General features: G+C 35.7%; 1 protein-coding gene across 1 annotated transcript in view; it reads right to left on the bottom strand.

Moving 5' to 3' along the window:
• Positions 1 to 14,661, bottom strand: part of ATRNL1 (attractin like 1) — a gene marked incomplete at both ends in the record, with an annotated part of 484,917 nt that overhangs the window by 209,501 nt on the left and 260,755 nt on the right. The window contains one exon of the mRNA XM_080348357.1: positions 8,721 to 8,799. Coding sequence (XP_080204483.1) covers positions 8,721 to 8,799 — 79 coding nt within the window. The remainder of the gene's footprint in view (positions 1 to 8,720; positions 8,800 to 14,661) is intronic.

Raw genomic sequence — 14,661 nt, 5'->3', positions numbered from 1 at the left:
CGCTCATTCCCTTAAAAAAACTTCAATTTTGCCTTCCTATCAGCTTGAAAACTTAACCTAGTACACTTGTAAGATCTGTTGTCTGTGACAGACAGTAGGAATTAATACAGTCTATTATAACATTAGTATCCCCAGCAGTATTTTATACTAATATTTAGAAATCTCAACTTTGATACTAAATTCTACTCAACACAACTATGAATTTTAAAATACTGCTATCATCACTAATAACTACATCCAAGCTTCCTTCTATGCATACACCCAGGAATCATATATAATGAATTTAATTTGTTTTAATTATTGCCTTTTGGGATTCTTCAGGCTAACTACACTATGCAAATTTAAGGAACTGTGGTTATTATGTTAAGAAAAGCAAACAATTTTCTTTACCTGGTCATACATAGAAACAACTAAAAGATCTACCTGTTTTCCATGTTTTCCATAATTTATTTGTTGTTGTTGTTGTTTTTTTTTTTAAGAAAGAGAAGTAGCCCACAATTTTCCTTGCAAAATCTATTCTCATTTGTTATCTTCTTTATCTTCTGAATTCTCATGGAATGAAGAAACAAACCAAGCTCTTAGCAAGCTTTCATAAGTGTCTTGTGTTAGCTGAAAGCGGATGTTTTATCTGCACACATACACTGATTTCCAGTGTTTTTTACATTTACTTTTAAAAACAAAACAAAACAAAAGCCAACAAAACAACAAAAACAAGCACCAAAACAAAACCCACACGTTTATGTGTACTTGTTTTAAGAAAAATGGACTAGAGTTACCAGAAGCAGGAACAAATTTTCACAGCTCCGGTGTACATGTTTGAATAGCTGATTTGGCTTTGTTTCTGTTCCAGACACGGTCACCAGAAAAAGTAAAGACAAAAGCCAGCTCTCTACTTCCAACTTATAGATTTTTTTTTTTTCAGCATTAATTAAAGCAAAACAGCAACAAAATAAAACCATGTTCTTCAGTTCTCCTTCGGACAGGCTGATTTATTTAAGATGAAACTGAGAAACTTGTGGAAAGCAAGGTCTGCAAAGGAGACTACATCACTACTTTTTGCCTTACACATATTCACCCCATGCTTCAATGTTTCCATTGCCTACCTGTAGTGTTTTCAAAGGAATATTTTCACTTCATGCATAATTTAGCTTCTGTTTTTATTTCTACCTCCATGGTGATTTTCTTAGTATAGTTAATTTCCTCCGGTCTACATACTACTTCAACACCTTTCCAACAGACTTCTGCCTCTGTAGGCTGTGCCAGCCCCATAAAGGGCACAGAACTTTAGAAATGTGTGTGGGTCAAACAAAATTTGGGTCAACTCTATGCAGTCACATCGTGGTGGATTTCTGCTGAAAATGGGAGACCTGACACAAGACAGATAGCTGTCAATCTGGCAGGAGACAGACAGATGTCAACTAAAATGGGTGCTTCAATCTCATGCCCCTAGTCTTAGGATACTTGTTCATGGAAGACTCTTAACACTGTATGATGTTTTGATATCTGCATTAGATCAACTTTGTTTAACTCACCCTCCAAAAGAAATCTTTCCAATATAATAATAAGTCTGTCACTAGTACCATTTAATACTTCTCTTTACAGGAAATAAGCCTGATGTGAGCATAGGAATCAATCAGACACTTATTTTTATTAAGTGACATTATTAGAAATACAACCTCAGTTTAACAAAATTAAAGCAAAGGCTAACTCTCAGTATAGGAAACCTGATTCATTGGATTATTTACATTGCTAATAACAAACCAGCCCCCTACAAGTATCAAAGTGAACACTGTGAAAATTGGGTGGGACAAGTCAGTTGGAGGTGTCTCCATGCTGACTGCAGAAGGAGTCCTGAGACAAGACCTAGTGTCAACTGACAAGGCATATCACTTGAAAGGTTCATTCACAGAGGATCCTAAATTTTAGGTTGGAAAGAACACAGAAAATGTCAGCCTGAAATAAATGCCCCAGTTATCCTCAATAAAACTAGATCCATAGTTGAAATAAGCAGTCATAGCTCTATTGATTTCAGAAGAGCTTGAGCAATATAACAAGTTGAGATTCTGCTCATATGAATAGCTCCTTTGACTTCAGCAGGATTACTCACAAAGTCTACAAGAAAGTACGTAGACATGTAAGATATTTGCCAAGCAACAGACACGAAGTTACCAAAAATAAAGGTAACCTGTGAGGTTAACTGTTTTTAAACATAAAGCATATAAGCCTGTAGGACCTACACACATTAATAATATTACACATTGGGATACTTTATGTATTAATATTTCGTGGATTCCTTACATCTCCTAGTTCCTTGCCCACATTAAAACATACAGATGAACCAAAGTATTCCTTTTGCTACTTTGGTTGTTGTTCAAGAGTACGCCATATTTTATGCATATTGATATTGCTAAACCAAACATGTTCACTCCATTAACAGTATTACATCCACCAAGAGCCATAATTGCCTTTTCTAAAGGAATACTTTAAAAATTAAAGTGTCATTACAATATAAAGTAAAAAAAGCTCTAGCTGAAATTAACATGTTGCCTACATTCATTAGTACTATCAACATAACTGAACTTTCTTGTTCTTACTAGGGTTACCACAGAAATGACCCTAAAGCTATTACATGAAATATTTAAAAAAATATTCTATTTCAGTTTTATTTGTGTTTTTTTTAAGAATCTTCAAATATTCAAGAGAATAAAACTACCTTAATATTAAGGGTAGAGAGGTGGGGTTTTTTTAAACATAAGCTTATTTAATAAAATTAAGTAATAAGTTGTGTGGCACCCACACACTGTAGAAAGCAAGAATTTTCTGTAATTCCATGTTTCTACGCTTGTATATGCTATTCTTTCAGACATGCAAATGGTACACAGCTGACTGTATAATGAAATGCTATATATAAATATGAAAATTCCAATAAAGGAATGATATTAACCTTTAAAGTTAGGCAAGCACTTTACACTTATAATAACATGCTTTCAAACATTTTTACATAAATGTGCAATGATGTGTTAATTCCTCCTTTCTCAAGAGACTTATCATGTATTACATGAGGAAATAAGATTCTAAGTCATCCTTTTAAGATATGTAAGCCCTTTCTGATGTGTAATTACAATAATACGTAAAAAATACGTTTTCATGTAAAACTGCATTTGCACTAATTCACAGAATCACACAATGTCAGGGACTGGAAGGGACCTCAAAAGCTCATCTAGTCCAATCCTCCTGCCAGAGCAGGAACACCCAGATGAGGTTACACAGGAACGTGTCCAGGCGGGTTTGAATGTCTCCAGAGAAGGAAACCCCACAACTCCCCTGGGCAGCCTATAATTGACTGATCCAATATAAACAAATGTATGTAACAATACACAACATATTGTGCGTGTCTGTTATGGGAGAGGAAGAGTACGTCTGTATGTCCATCAGTGACTGCATGCTTCTTTAAAACATCTGGCTGAATGAATAGCACAAAGGGCATCTGAGCAGCAACTGCTTTACTTTATGAAGGACAAACACGTTGCTAAAACGCCTCAAATAGAAGTTGTGTCGTTTGTAATCTCATCTGTATGAGCTTTGTTAGTGACCTCGACCTTGTCAGCAAAAAGAAAAGTTCGACACACTATTAATAAGAAATCATTTGGATGCAAATTTTATCTGCAGTGTGGTGCCTTTCAATCAGGAGAAGTTCATGAGAGAAAAGCTTCGAGCCACTACAGAACTGGCAGGCAACCTATCAAGCTTTTCAGTAAAATGATGTATGAATAGATTCTCTTGTACCCATTCTCAACAGAAGATTGAATGAATACTTGAGATATGAAACATGCAGAGACAACAAATAATACTCTCTTCAATTTTCTTATTTAGTAAATCTGGGTGATATATATTTTATTTTTCTATAAAGAAGGAAAACAGATTCAGATTGAAACTGCATGGATGGGCTCTTGGGTGAATTCCAGGTAAAAAATGCAAGAGGCCTAACAAATCTTTTGGGAAAAAATGACAGGTCTCAGTTTTTCATCCAGCGAACCAACAAGTGAAATTTCACCGAGAAAGGCACTGGTAGAAAGATTTGTGAGTCTTCAGAGGAAAAAGAAGGATGAGAGATTAAAACCTAGAGTACACACCTGATCTTTTTATGTGGTATATGACTCTTCTAAAAATGTTTTTGCTGCTCCTAAACTTTGCAATACTTAGAAACTCCTTTAACTTATTTGACAAATATATCTTGCCCTTTGTCTACTCCCACGTGAATTTCCATGCTTGCCTGCAAATGTTATCCTGCTCTGTAGGCAGGAATTTGAGGTTTGGTATCCAAGAGAATGTTCCCATTTCCTTCTGGTTTGTTTATCAAGAAAGACAGTGCCATGAGTATAATGATTTGGAAATCATCATATTCTATAATATTCCTTTCAAGGCTAAAGCTCTCTCAGATGAGCAATATTTCACTATCTTACTTGAGCCTTCCTTAAAAGCCCTTTTTTAAGTGTCACAGATCCACAGGAGGGATGGGTGGGAGAAGGTGTCAAGGGATGCCAGGCAGGAGGTTGTTCATGTTCTCCTGCTCAAAGTTTCATTGATCTTTTTGGAACTATGAAATAAAAGTATGATGCTTCCCATTTTCTTTCAATGCAGAAGATGAATAACTTTGATGGTATAAGGTGAGAGTCTATCTGCTGTTTCTTGCTCTTTCAGAAAGCAGGGAAGAAGAGAAGCTCGGCCAGGAGTTAAAGTATAAATATAGATGTTCAAAAAGCCTTAGATAAAGTATATATTAAGAGGCATCTATGTAAGTAGGAAAAAGATGAGAAGAAAAATTTTGTCATGAGTACAAAATATTACCAAAACTCAAGGGCTTGACTTAGGGAAAAATTGTTTCAACTAACTAAATCAAAAGACCAATAGATACGGGGAAAGGAAAGTGAAATTCAGTGTTGACAAACATCATTTAAAATCTTTCAAAAGACACTATTTATTTATTTGTCTGTTTTCGTATACATATAATAGTTTCTTGCATGTACATGTAACAGAGCCTAAATTCAAATGAACGGCTCAGTAAGATTTGGGCAGTGCTCTGAGCAGTGGAAAGCAAATATTTGCTCAATGAGCAATAAATTGGGAAAGGAACTCGAGAGAAGATTTCTAAATTCATGGCAAAATTAAGACATTCCCACTACACAATGCAAACAACTTGCTCTTGCTTTTCATCGGATTGATGCCATGCTACATTCAAACTGGAATCAATAATGACCCAATTTAGCTAAGCATTAAATTCAAAAGGTAAAGAGGACAAAGTTCTGAATTTTCAGCTACCCGTAGAAGTCTATGAAAACTTTTTTAAAATGTTTGCTTACCTCAACACCCTGATAAAATTAATTACTAAAAGATCACAAGAACTAGATAGTGATGTTTCTCCTCCTCTAGGGGAAGAGAGATTGGGATGAACAATAAATGGATGAATAGCTATTAACAGCATGCTTTTTCATATTTATTTTTGTTCTTGTTATGTTTCACTTCTTACTGTAGTTTATGTCTACATTGAAGGTAACATCTAAAGAGTGAAAAATTTCTTTCAAGAATAATGAAAGAGATAGAAAGCTCATCAGACTAAACGGGTGGGCTTTAAAAGTAGGTACTCCAGAATTCTTTTCAGCAAGAGATCGCCTTCTACTTGTATGTTATTCGTGTAATTTATTTGTAACACTTCATTCTAAAACATTACAAAAATGCTATCTATAAAAACATGTTCTCTGATCCAGATTAAAGGAAAATATTACATGGAGCATTACCAAAAACTTGTATTTGACATGAACTGCTGCTGATGTGCCTTAGTAGATTGAAAACATAAGACATTTGCTTAAACATTTAAAATTCTTCTTGCTACCACACTCTAGGTACTGTTTCATACCTCTTAAAATAGGAAAAAATACATATGTAATTTTGAAATTAAACAAGGAACATTTCTGAATGGGACACAACTAAGTTTATCCAGTTGCACACAAGGAAAAGCAAGGATCAGAACTGGAGCATGGATCTCTGAAAGTTTTAATCCAGTTGCCAAGTATTTCTTTCTATTTTGCTCTTCCAATTAAGCTGATTTACGTTTATGTTGTATTTGTCAGTCAGCTTATATAAGCTTTCATACAGTCTCAGAAATGTTTTTAATGACATTCTGAAAATAAAACTTGGAAAACTTCAAAAACGTTTTATATGAGAATGTGTTTTTTATGGGATGATGCCTACACACTACCTTACAATTACTACAGGGTATTTCAAAAAGATGGACCCAATTTCAAAGCAGTGTACTTCACAATGGCAACATGTTACACATGTTAACAAAGATTATAATTCAGAGAGTTTAATGAGTTATAAAATTTGAGTAAGCTTTTCAAGTTGTAGTAATGCTTTCAAGTGGTAAGAGTTTCATTCATGGGTTGTTTGTGGTTGCAGAGATATAGATTTCAAATTGGGTCTGTGTTTTTGAAACACACGGTATATTTCAAACACCTAGGAGAGTAACCATGGAAAACAGACTAGAACCCTTAGATATGTAAACTCCTATCTTCATATTTGCTCTTAAACATGTCAATAAAACAACATTATTAACATGAGAAATGAAATAACTGCTACATTCCATCACAATATAATGTTGCACAGAACTATTAACAAAGTATTCTGATGAATTCAAACAAAATATTAATAAGCTGGATAGAATACAGTGGTTTAAAGTAACTTCCATCTGTATTTTGCAAACTAATAACAAATATATGAGCACTTGCCCTTAGAGGAAGAATATGGCTAATAATATTCAGCTGAATAAAAAACTACCTAAATGAAATAAGTACAATAATATACATTTTTTCTTCATAGCACCAGTTCAAAGCTAAGCCTGGGCATCAGTATGCCATAATTTCAGTGAAGGAAAATTGTAAGTGCTCTAGTTACCTGGCACTTTTAAAGCATATATAAACTCACTGTAGATCTACAGTAAAAAAAAAAAAAAAAAAAGTTATTTAAACATTCATTGTGCCAGTATATTAAGAAAAATTAATTAATTGGAAAAAGTCTTGCCTGTAAAAACAAAACAAAACAAACAAAAAAAAAAAAACCCCAAACTAGATTACAGTACCATTAAGTAGGTGCTGTTTTCAAAAACTATCAAGATGAGAAGCTCCAAGGTGGGGTGGAAATCACTGTCTAAAAAGATACATCTTATTTATAAGAACACAATGAAATATTGCAATTATTAATATACATCATCTGAACCATGCTATATACATGTAGCAGTATATATAGCCTAAGTTTAATCTCATCTAAATTTAATAATTTGTTTAACGGGTAAGAACAAACATTTGGGCCAAATTTTCCAATATGGGCATAACAATTTAGACAACAAAAGAACAAGGTGACTTTATGCATCAGCATTTATGGAAAAGCTTCAATTGTGCCATGGTTTTAATGACAGAACTACCGACATTAATAGAGATAAAATTTTGCTTAGACTTAAAAAAATAGTAAGAAAATAATAAGAAAATATAAGGTCTTTGCAGAGACAGTTGTCTCCTACTGTATGTTCCGATGACTTCTACAGTCTAAGTCCCAGCATCAAACTGCTTCATAGAAAGTATGAGATGCTACACAATGATCCTCTGTATTCACTCAACTTACCAAGGTTTTCACACTATTGTTTTGAAACTATTAGGAGCATTGAGATGCACTGAACACAGTATAAGCAGCTGGTCAAAGGAGGTGATCATCCCTCTGTATTCAGCCTTGGCGCAGCCTCACCTCAAGCACTGTGTGCAGCTCAGTTCCCCACAATTTGAAAAGGATGTTCAGGTACTTGAATGTGTCCAGAGCAGGACAACAGAGCTGGCGAAAGGCTGGAAAGCATGTCCTGTGAGGAGTGGCTGAGGACTCTGAGGTTCTCTGGTTTGGAGAAAAGGAGGCAGAGGGGCAACCTCATCGCACTCTGAGTTCCATGAGGAGGGGACATGGATAGGGATGCACTGAGCTCTTCCACCTGCCATCCACTTACAGCATGTGTGGGAATGTTTAAAGCTGCACATTAGGACATTAGGAAGCATTTCTGTACCAAGAACATGGTCAAACACTGGAACAGGCTTCCTGGAGAGGTGGTTGATGCCCCGAGCCTGTCAGTGTTTAAGAGACATTTGGACAATGCTCTTAACACTGTGCTTTAACTTCTGGCCAGCCCTGAAGTGGTCAGGCTAGATCAGTGGTGTCACACTCATTTTCACCAGGAGCCACATCAGCCTCGCGGTTGCTGTCAAAGGGCCAGATGTGATTTGAGGACTGTATAAATGTAACTACTCCTACATTTCTTCAGTCCTCAAATTACATTCATCCCTTGGACGGCAACCATGAGGCTGATGTGGCCCCTGGTGAATGATCCTTGTAGGTCTCTTCCAGCTGAAAGATTTTATTCTCTTCTATCCTATATATTCTAAATATTCCACCATATGGAAAACTTAGCTTTCTGCAACCCAGTGCTGCAATTTCTATCATTCTTGACAGGAGGAAGAAACAAAGTTTTATTCTTCAGTATAAAAAAGTCAAGGGTAAAAATAAAAATGTTTAGAGGGATATTTAAGTTGTGTATACAGGATAAAGTGGAGGTGTGATCGTTCATCAAAACTGTCAATTTATTCTGAAATACAAGGCTACCATAACAATCTTAAAGTTATTGATACCTCTCTCCGTCGAGAAGCCCAACAGGTTTGTTTGATTTTCCAAACGACAGCGGCTACCAGCAGTAAGGATAAGAAACAACTGCAATTACAAAAAAAAAATAAAAAAGAAAGTAATTGTAACATAATGGTCTGAAAAAGCTTATGGTTTTAGGCTATTCAAGGTAATAAAAATACATCTAAGCTTGGAAAAAAAAAAAACACAAAAATAGACAAAAACTAAACTCTACCAGGATGACAAACAACAGTCAACCACCCAAGTTCAAAGTCAAAAGAGAATATACACTTCTGACGCTGTGGTTGCCTCCATAAAATGTTATGACTATCTCCATTAGCATGATATAAGCTCCATTACAACCATCCACATACCCACAACAGTCCCAACAAATATGCAATGTATGTCCCACATCCAGCAGATGGAAAAAGAGGATGAACTACAGCAAAAATATTTATACTGATTTATACTTCTCCCAGTTTGTAAATCCTGAAAAATTTCCTGGGATGCTGATAAATATTCAGGGTGTATGATTAGTTTCAGGAATCAGGTTTGTGCATGACAATAGGTCTGTTTTATCATATTGAGTATTTCTATAGCGAATTGCTCAGGGAAATCATCCCAAAGAACATCACTATGTTACAGTCCAAAAGACACAACAGAAGAAAAAAAAACAGCAAAAAAACCCCAACAAAATTATTAAACTTCTGCAGTTCACAGTGGGAGTATTTATCTTCTCTCTTGCTCCAATATTTTTGTCTTTGGAAGATTTAGTCCATAAAGGATTTTGGTCGAAAGATGATTGAACTTTCAACCTCTTTGAGTGAATTTCTGGATACTGACAAAAGGCTTCTAAAGTTGACACTTAATGTAAGCAGTCAGAAGATATGTTAACTTTTTAGACAGTTTTTTAATAAAAATATCTGGCTTTTCTAGCTGTGTGAAAAACTTTCAGTCATGTGTGTGAAAAACTTTCAGTCACGTTAGCACACCTGCTATACATACTGTTTGCAGTTAATAGAACCCTGTACCTACTGAATTATACAAGTCATCTGTAGGGTTTTTTTGCCAAAATGCTTCAAAATCTATTCTTTAACTAATATAGGAAATACCAAGAATTCTCTGAAGTTCAGAGGACAACTGTGCATAAATGCAAAATATAATCATTATCCATGCAGTAACAACGTTTCCCTGTATCATGCTGTAAACAGAACTTATGACCTAGAAGATAAGAAGATAGTTCTCCAGCAGTATCAGCTCATGGCATTCAATACTTATCCCTAATATGGAGACTATTGGAAAACTGTTCATGGCAACTGTAGTTTAATGTCACTATTAAGGTAATAGAATGATAGCACCCAATCATTCCTTGGTCTGAGGACAATAGAATCAGCTATACTGCTGAATATTTAACAATAACAAAAAAATACCATTGTTCTGAGTATGTTCAAAGGCACTTTCCAGAACAGAAGCTCTCCTTGATGTTTATATAATACAAATTGATACGGCTTTCTATCACTATCTTATTCAACCAAAGCTCTTTTCACTACAAGCTTTCAAAATTCTTTTTTATCAATTTCTTCTTTGAATATCCTTGAGAAATCCTGCCAGAGTGAAGCCAAGTTTCAGAGAGAAAAGTATCAAATATATAATGTGGTTTGTGTGTAGAAAACACAATTAACAGCTTGGTTTTTTACATAAGAAACTTAATTCTGCCTGTTTAGCTCCAAGAAGGCTGATTATTCTGAACCTTAAAGTAAAAATATGGTTAAAGAATCATTTCTAGATGCAAAGTCTGACTTTCCCTTTAACAGCCAATGTCAACTACCAGCAGTTTTTTAGCAGTTTTTAAATGTTCTTTGGGACTTGGGGATTTTTATGGAAAGGAAGATATATTCTCCTTCTCTCCTTGTAGGATCATTTTAAATACTGTGTTGAGCTTTTATTGGTTCTTGGCACAGATCCTTTTAAAAACAAGAGTACGTGGAATTTTGATTGGTTCTGATCAATGGATCAGAACAGTTCAGCATATCTAAGAACCATTCTGCTAATAGAAAATTGCTGGAAGAGTCAAGGATCTGTAATAAAAGGATGCGAGAGGGCAAGTGCTAGTTCAAGAACCATGGGGAATTCAGAAGAGAAATCTCAGCCTTACACTTTAATGAGTCTTGGCGTAAATCATCTTTCTAGAGGCATCTTCACTGAAAGAAACTAAGGAACTAATGCAGTAAGAATATTTTAATTGATACACCATCTTATTAACACATTATTTCTTACTGGAAGAGTTTATATTAAGTGGGTTTTTACAACATAATATCTAAGTAACACAAAGAAAGTAATGACAGAAACTGATCACCAGAGAACTTCCACTGTTTTGTTTAATGCATCACACCACTTGATGCACTGCTTTCACTCTGTAAAATTTATCTTTGCCTGTCTCCCTTTCTCCAGGCTCCTTTCAAAGCAAGTACAAGCTGACTGTCAATTTATATTTGGCACCTAGGGAAAAGCAGACCTTAACCCCTGCCCACTGACCACCAGAACAGATTCAGTTTCGCAGCAGTATCTTTTAAGCTTTTTACACCAATAGCTACTTACAAATACTATTTCCTAGAAATGTTTTCCCTATCATATTCTCTATTGTCTAGCTAGTAACTGCAACAGATGCTTCAGGGCAACATCGGAGAACGGATATGTTGCTACAAATTGGCATGCTGCGCATGAAATAAGGGCAAGCCATCTCACTTGCTTTTCTCCTCCTCTACAGTCCTTCCAAACACCTAAATTTGGGAAACACCAGCAGCTCTGTTTAAAATGAACTCAAAGCTACTGAAACTTGAAAAACATGAATATAATCAAGACAGCTGGCCACAAGAAACTAAGAGAGCCTTGCCCTGTGCTACTGCTTCATTATGACCAGGAACTGAATCCCTTTCCTTAGAAAATTCTGCCCTTCACATTTATTAATTCCTTGAACAAGTCTCTTAAGCAGAAGAAAAAAAGTTGGAGAGTTCTGGCTGGAAACTCTGGCCAAATTGCTTCTGTGCTCTGTACAATGATGGAGCTGGGTCACACATTAAACTTTCCTGTCAGATAAAACACCATTTAGCTCCTGTGCAAAGTAAAAATCAGAGACAAGTGTTTCAAAGACACACCCATAAAAAAATAGAAATCATTGGAAATTACAGCTTTGATAGTGTGAAATGTTAAGTAAACACTTTTGTATTATTTTTTTCTTTGCAATATTTGACTTTCTTCTCTGGTTTTTAATATAAGAAATCAGAAGGAAAAAAATACCAAAATTCACGTTAACAAAGAGAATACAGACAGGGAAAACAGATTTTGTCAAACTAACCTGGTTCCAGGCTGTGGTGAGATAATAGCCTTCATTTATTTAGGACAATAAAAATTAAAGCTGACTGCAAAGGATCTCACAATACTGAGTGACTTGGCAGTAAAATCAGAGAATGAAATTCAGTGCCAATGAGCTGAAGGCAATGTGAACAAGAAAAAAAGTCTAGCTACAAATACACAATGATAGGTTCTAAATTAGCAATTACCATTCAGGAAAATGGTCTTGAAGTCATTGAAGATAGTTCTTTGAACATACCAACTGAATGTTTAGTGGTAGTCAAACAGCAAATAGGATTTTAGGAGAGTTTAGAAAACGAATAAGGAACAAAACAGAGAGCATGGGGATGCCAGTGCACACATCTATAGTATGTTTGTATCTTGAAGCAGCCATCACTGCATCTCAAAAACAGTCAAGTTAAAAAGGTATAAAGAAATACAGTCAGCTTGGCTAGGGGAATGGAATGGCAGCAGAAAAAAATCCTCTTTTTGTTTTTGAGTAAATAGACAGTTGAAAGGAGACACAATAGAGACACTAACATCACAGAGAAACAGTATAACAGCAGGACAACTATAGATGGATGCTCTCCAATCCCCCAGTACACTTGTTAGCTCCATCTTAAGACAGACATGGAAGAAAAGAAAGCACAATCACAAATAATATGGCAAAACAGAAATCTGTGCAGTGCAAAATGAATTAATTAAAAATTGGCCAGCTGATATCTCTGAAAGAAATTCTCAGAAGGGGATCAACATCAGAAACAGAAAGTTCTAGACAGGTTTGCAAGGTTCCCACAATATCAGATCCAGTCAGTTTTGATGAGATCTGATATAGAATAGCTGAGAGGTCCATACATGATACAAAGACTGAAAAAAAATTATTAATGGTAATAAAGACAAAGAAATCACACAGTGTGCCAACTGGTCAATTGCACCTATTTTAGCTTTTTTTTTTTTTTTTTTTTTTTTTAACGCAATGACCGCTAAGTTGTACTTATAAGGACAAGGAATCTAGGCCCCACTTACAGAGCAAAGGATACATATACCCCTTGAAATGAAGAATTCCCAAAATAATTTAGAGATCAGTGTGAATGACCAAATCAGTATGAATTGCTGCAGGGATACTGAAGAAAAAAGGGTTAAAACAAACTTAAATACTCAGGTGTGCAGTAGTTAGCATTTGGGAGATGAATTTTTCATTCTACAAGATATTGCCAAAACATACTGTCAGACGTGTTCTTGATACTCTGGTCTTTGCATTATTCTAAAGGAGGTTGGAAACACAGAGAGAATAAAGAGAAGAATCACAAAAAGTATTCAAAGGTTGGAGAAAATATTTTACTGACAATGATTTAACAAGCTCAGTCATTTCACTTTTCAAAAAGGTTAAGTGGTGACTTGCCTACGGAGTGCATGAGTTTCCATGGGGAGAAAATACCAAGGCTCTCATTCATCTAGCACAGAAATGCATGGTAGGAAACAATGGCTGGAAGCAGACACATTTGAATTTAACTCAGACATTATGATGATTTATTTTCTCTATCATAAAATGATGTTATATATACTGGAAAAGAATATTTGACTATGCTGCAATCACCAGATAATCTAAGATACACAAAATGACGGATGGTAAACAGGGAGTACAAAAAATAAGTGTGCTTACACAGACTTGTTCGTATGGTCAGAGACTGGGTCCATCACTTCTGACCCTCTAGTCCAGACTCTGAATGACACTGAATAAACAGACAACTTTGCAATGCAGATGGCTTATGAAACGTTGAGCCAGAGTACAGACAGAGTGAATGACTTTCTGCACTTTTGAATGTAAATCCTCCCAACAAGACAATTATCATGCTAAGACACACTTAAAATCACAGCAGCCCAAGCATTATCAGGATTTCGTAGTCTCCAGAAAAAGAAATTATCTGCCAGAAGATAATGATGCAGCTTTGCACAGTTGCCCCTTCAAACCATGTGGAACAAAATAAGGGGAAACACTAAAAAAGAATGCTTGAAAATGAGCAATTCATCACCAGTGGTGTGTATCAAAGGCTGATTGAAAGGTATCATCTCAGTATTGAGTAGGAGACAAGAAACAATTAGAGAATGGGAAGCCCTGGACATAAGTATAATAGTTTAGGTCCAGCTCAGCAGAGGACAGTGGCCAAGGAAGGGCTGCAAGAGGACGGCAGGGTCCAGCAGCAGGGGCTCAGCTGGACAGCTGGTCTTCCTGGAAGGGCTCTAGGTAGTGTGAAAAGAGTAATATTGATTTCACAGAACACTGAAAACTGTAAGGAATAATGGCTACCTGCATAACTATTTATGCAATGTATGGAGTAAAGTTTTTCACTTACAGAGGTCATATTTGGACATATTTAGTGAGGTTCACAGACCTGGCAGAGGAGCGAGAGGGCAGTTTTCCATAACTGAGAAACAATTTTGTGTGTTTAGTAGGCAGACTGAAAACTAAGATTAATCTCTAGCACAAACTGTAAAGGGAATTAGTGGATATGTTGCTGTTCGGTCTCTGCAAATGAAAACAAAACCTGTAGATCATCTTTAAACAAAATCAAATTACAGGGATAAATACAGGGGAAA

This window comes from Nesoenas mayeri, assembly GCF_963082525.1.
Source record: "Nesoenas mayeri genome assembly, chromosome: 7".
Classification (NCBI taxonomy): domain Eukaryota; kingdom Metazoa; phylum Chordata; class Aves; order Columbiformes; family Columbidae; genus Nesoenas; species Nesoenas mayeri.
The sequence above is the reverse complement of the archived record's forward strand: the minus strand, read 5'-3'. Positions and strand labels throughout refer to the sequence as shown.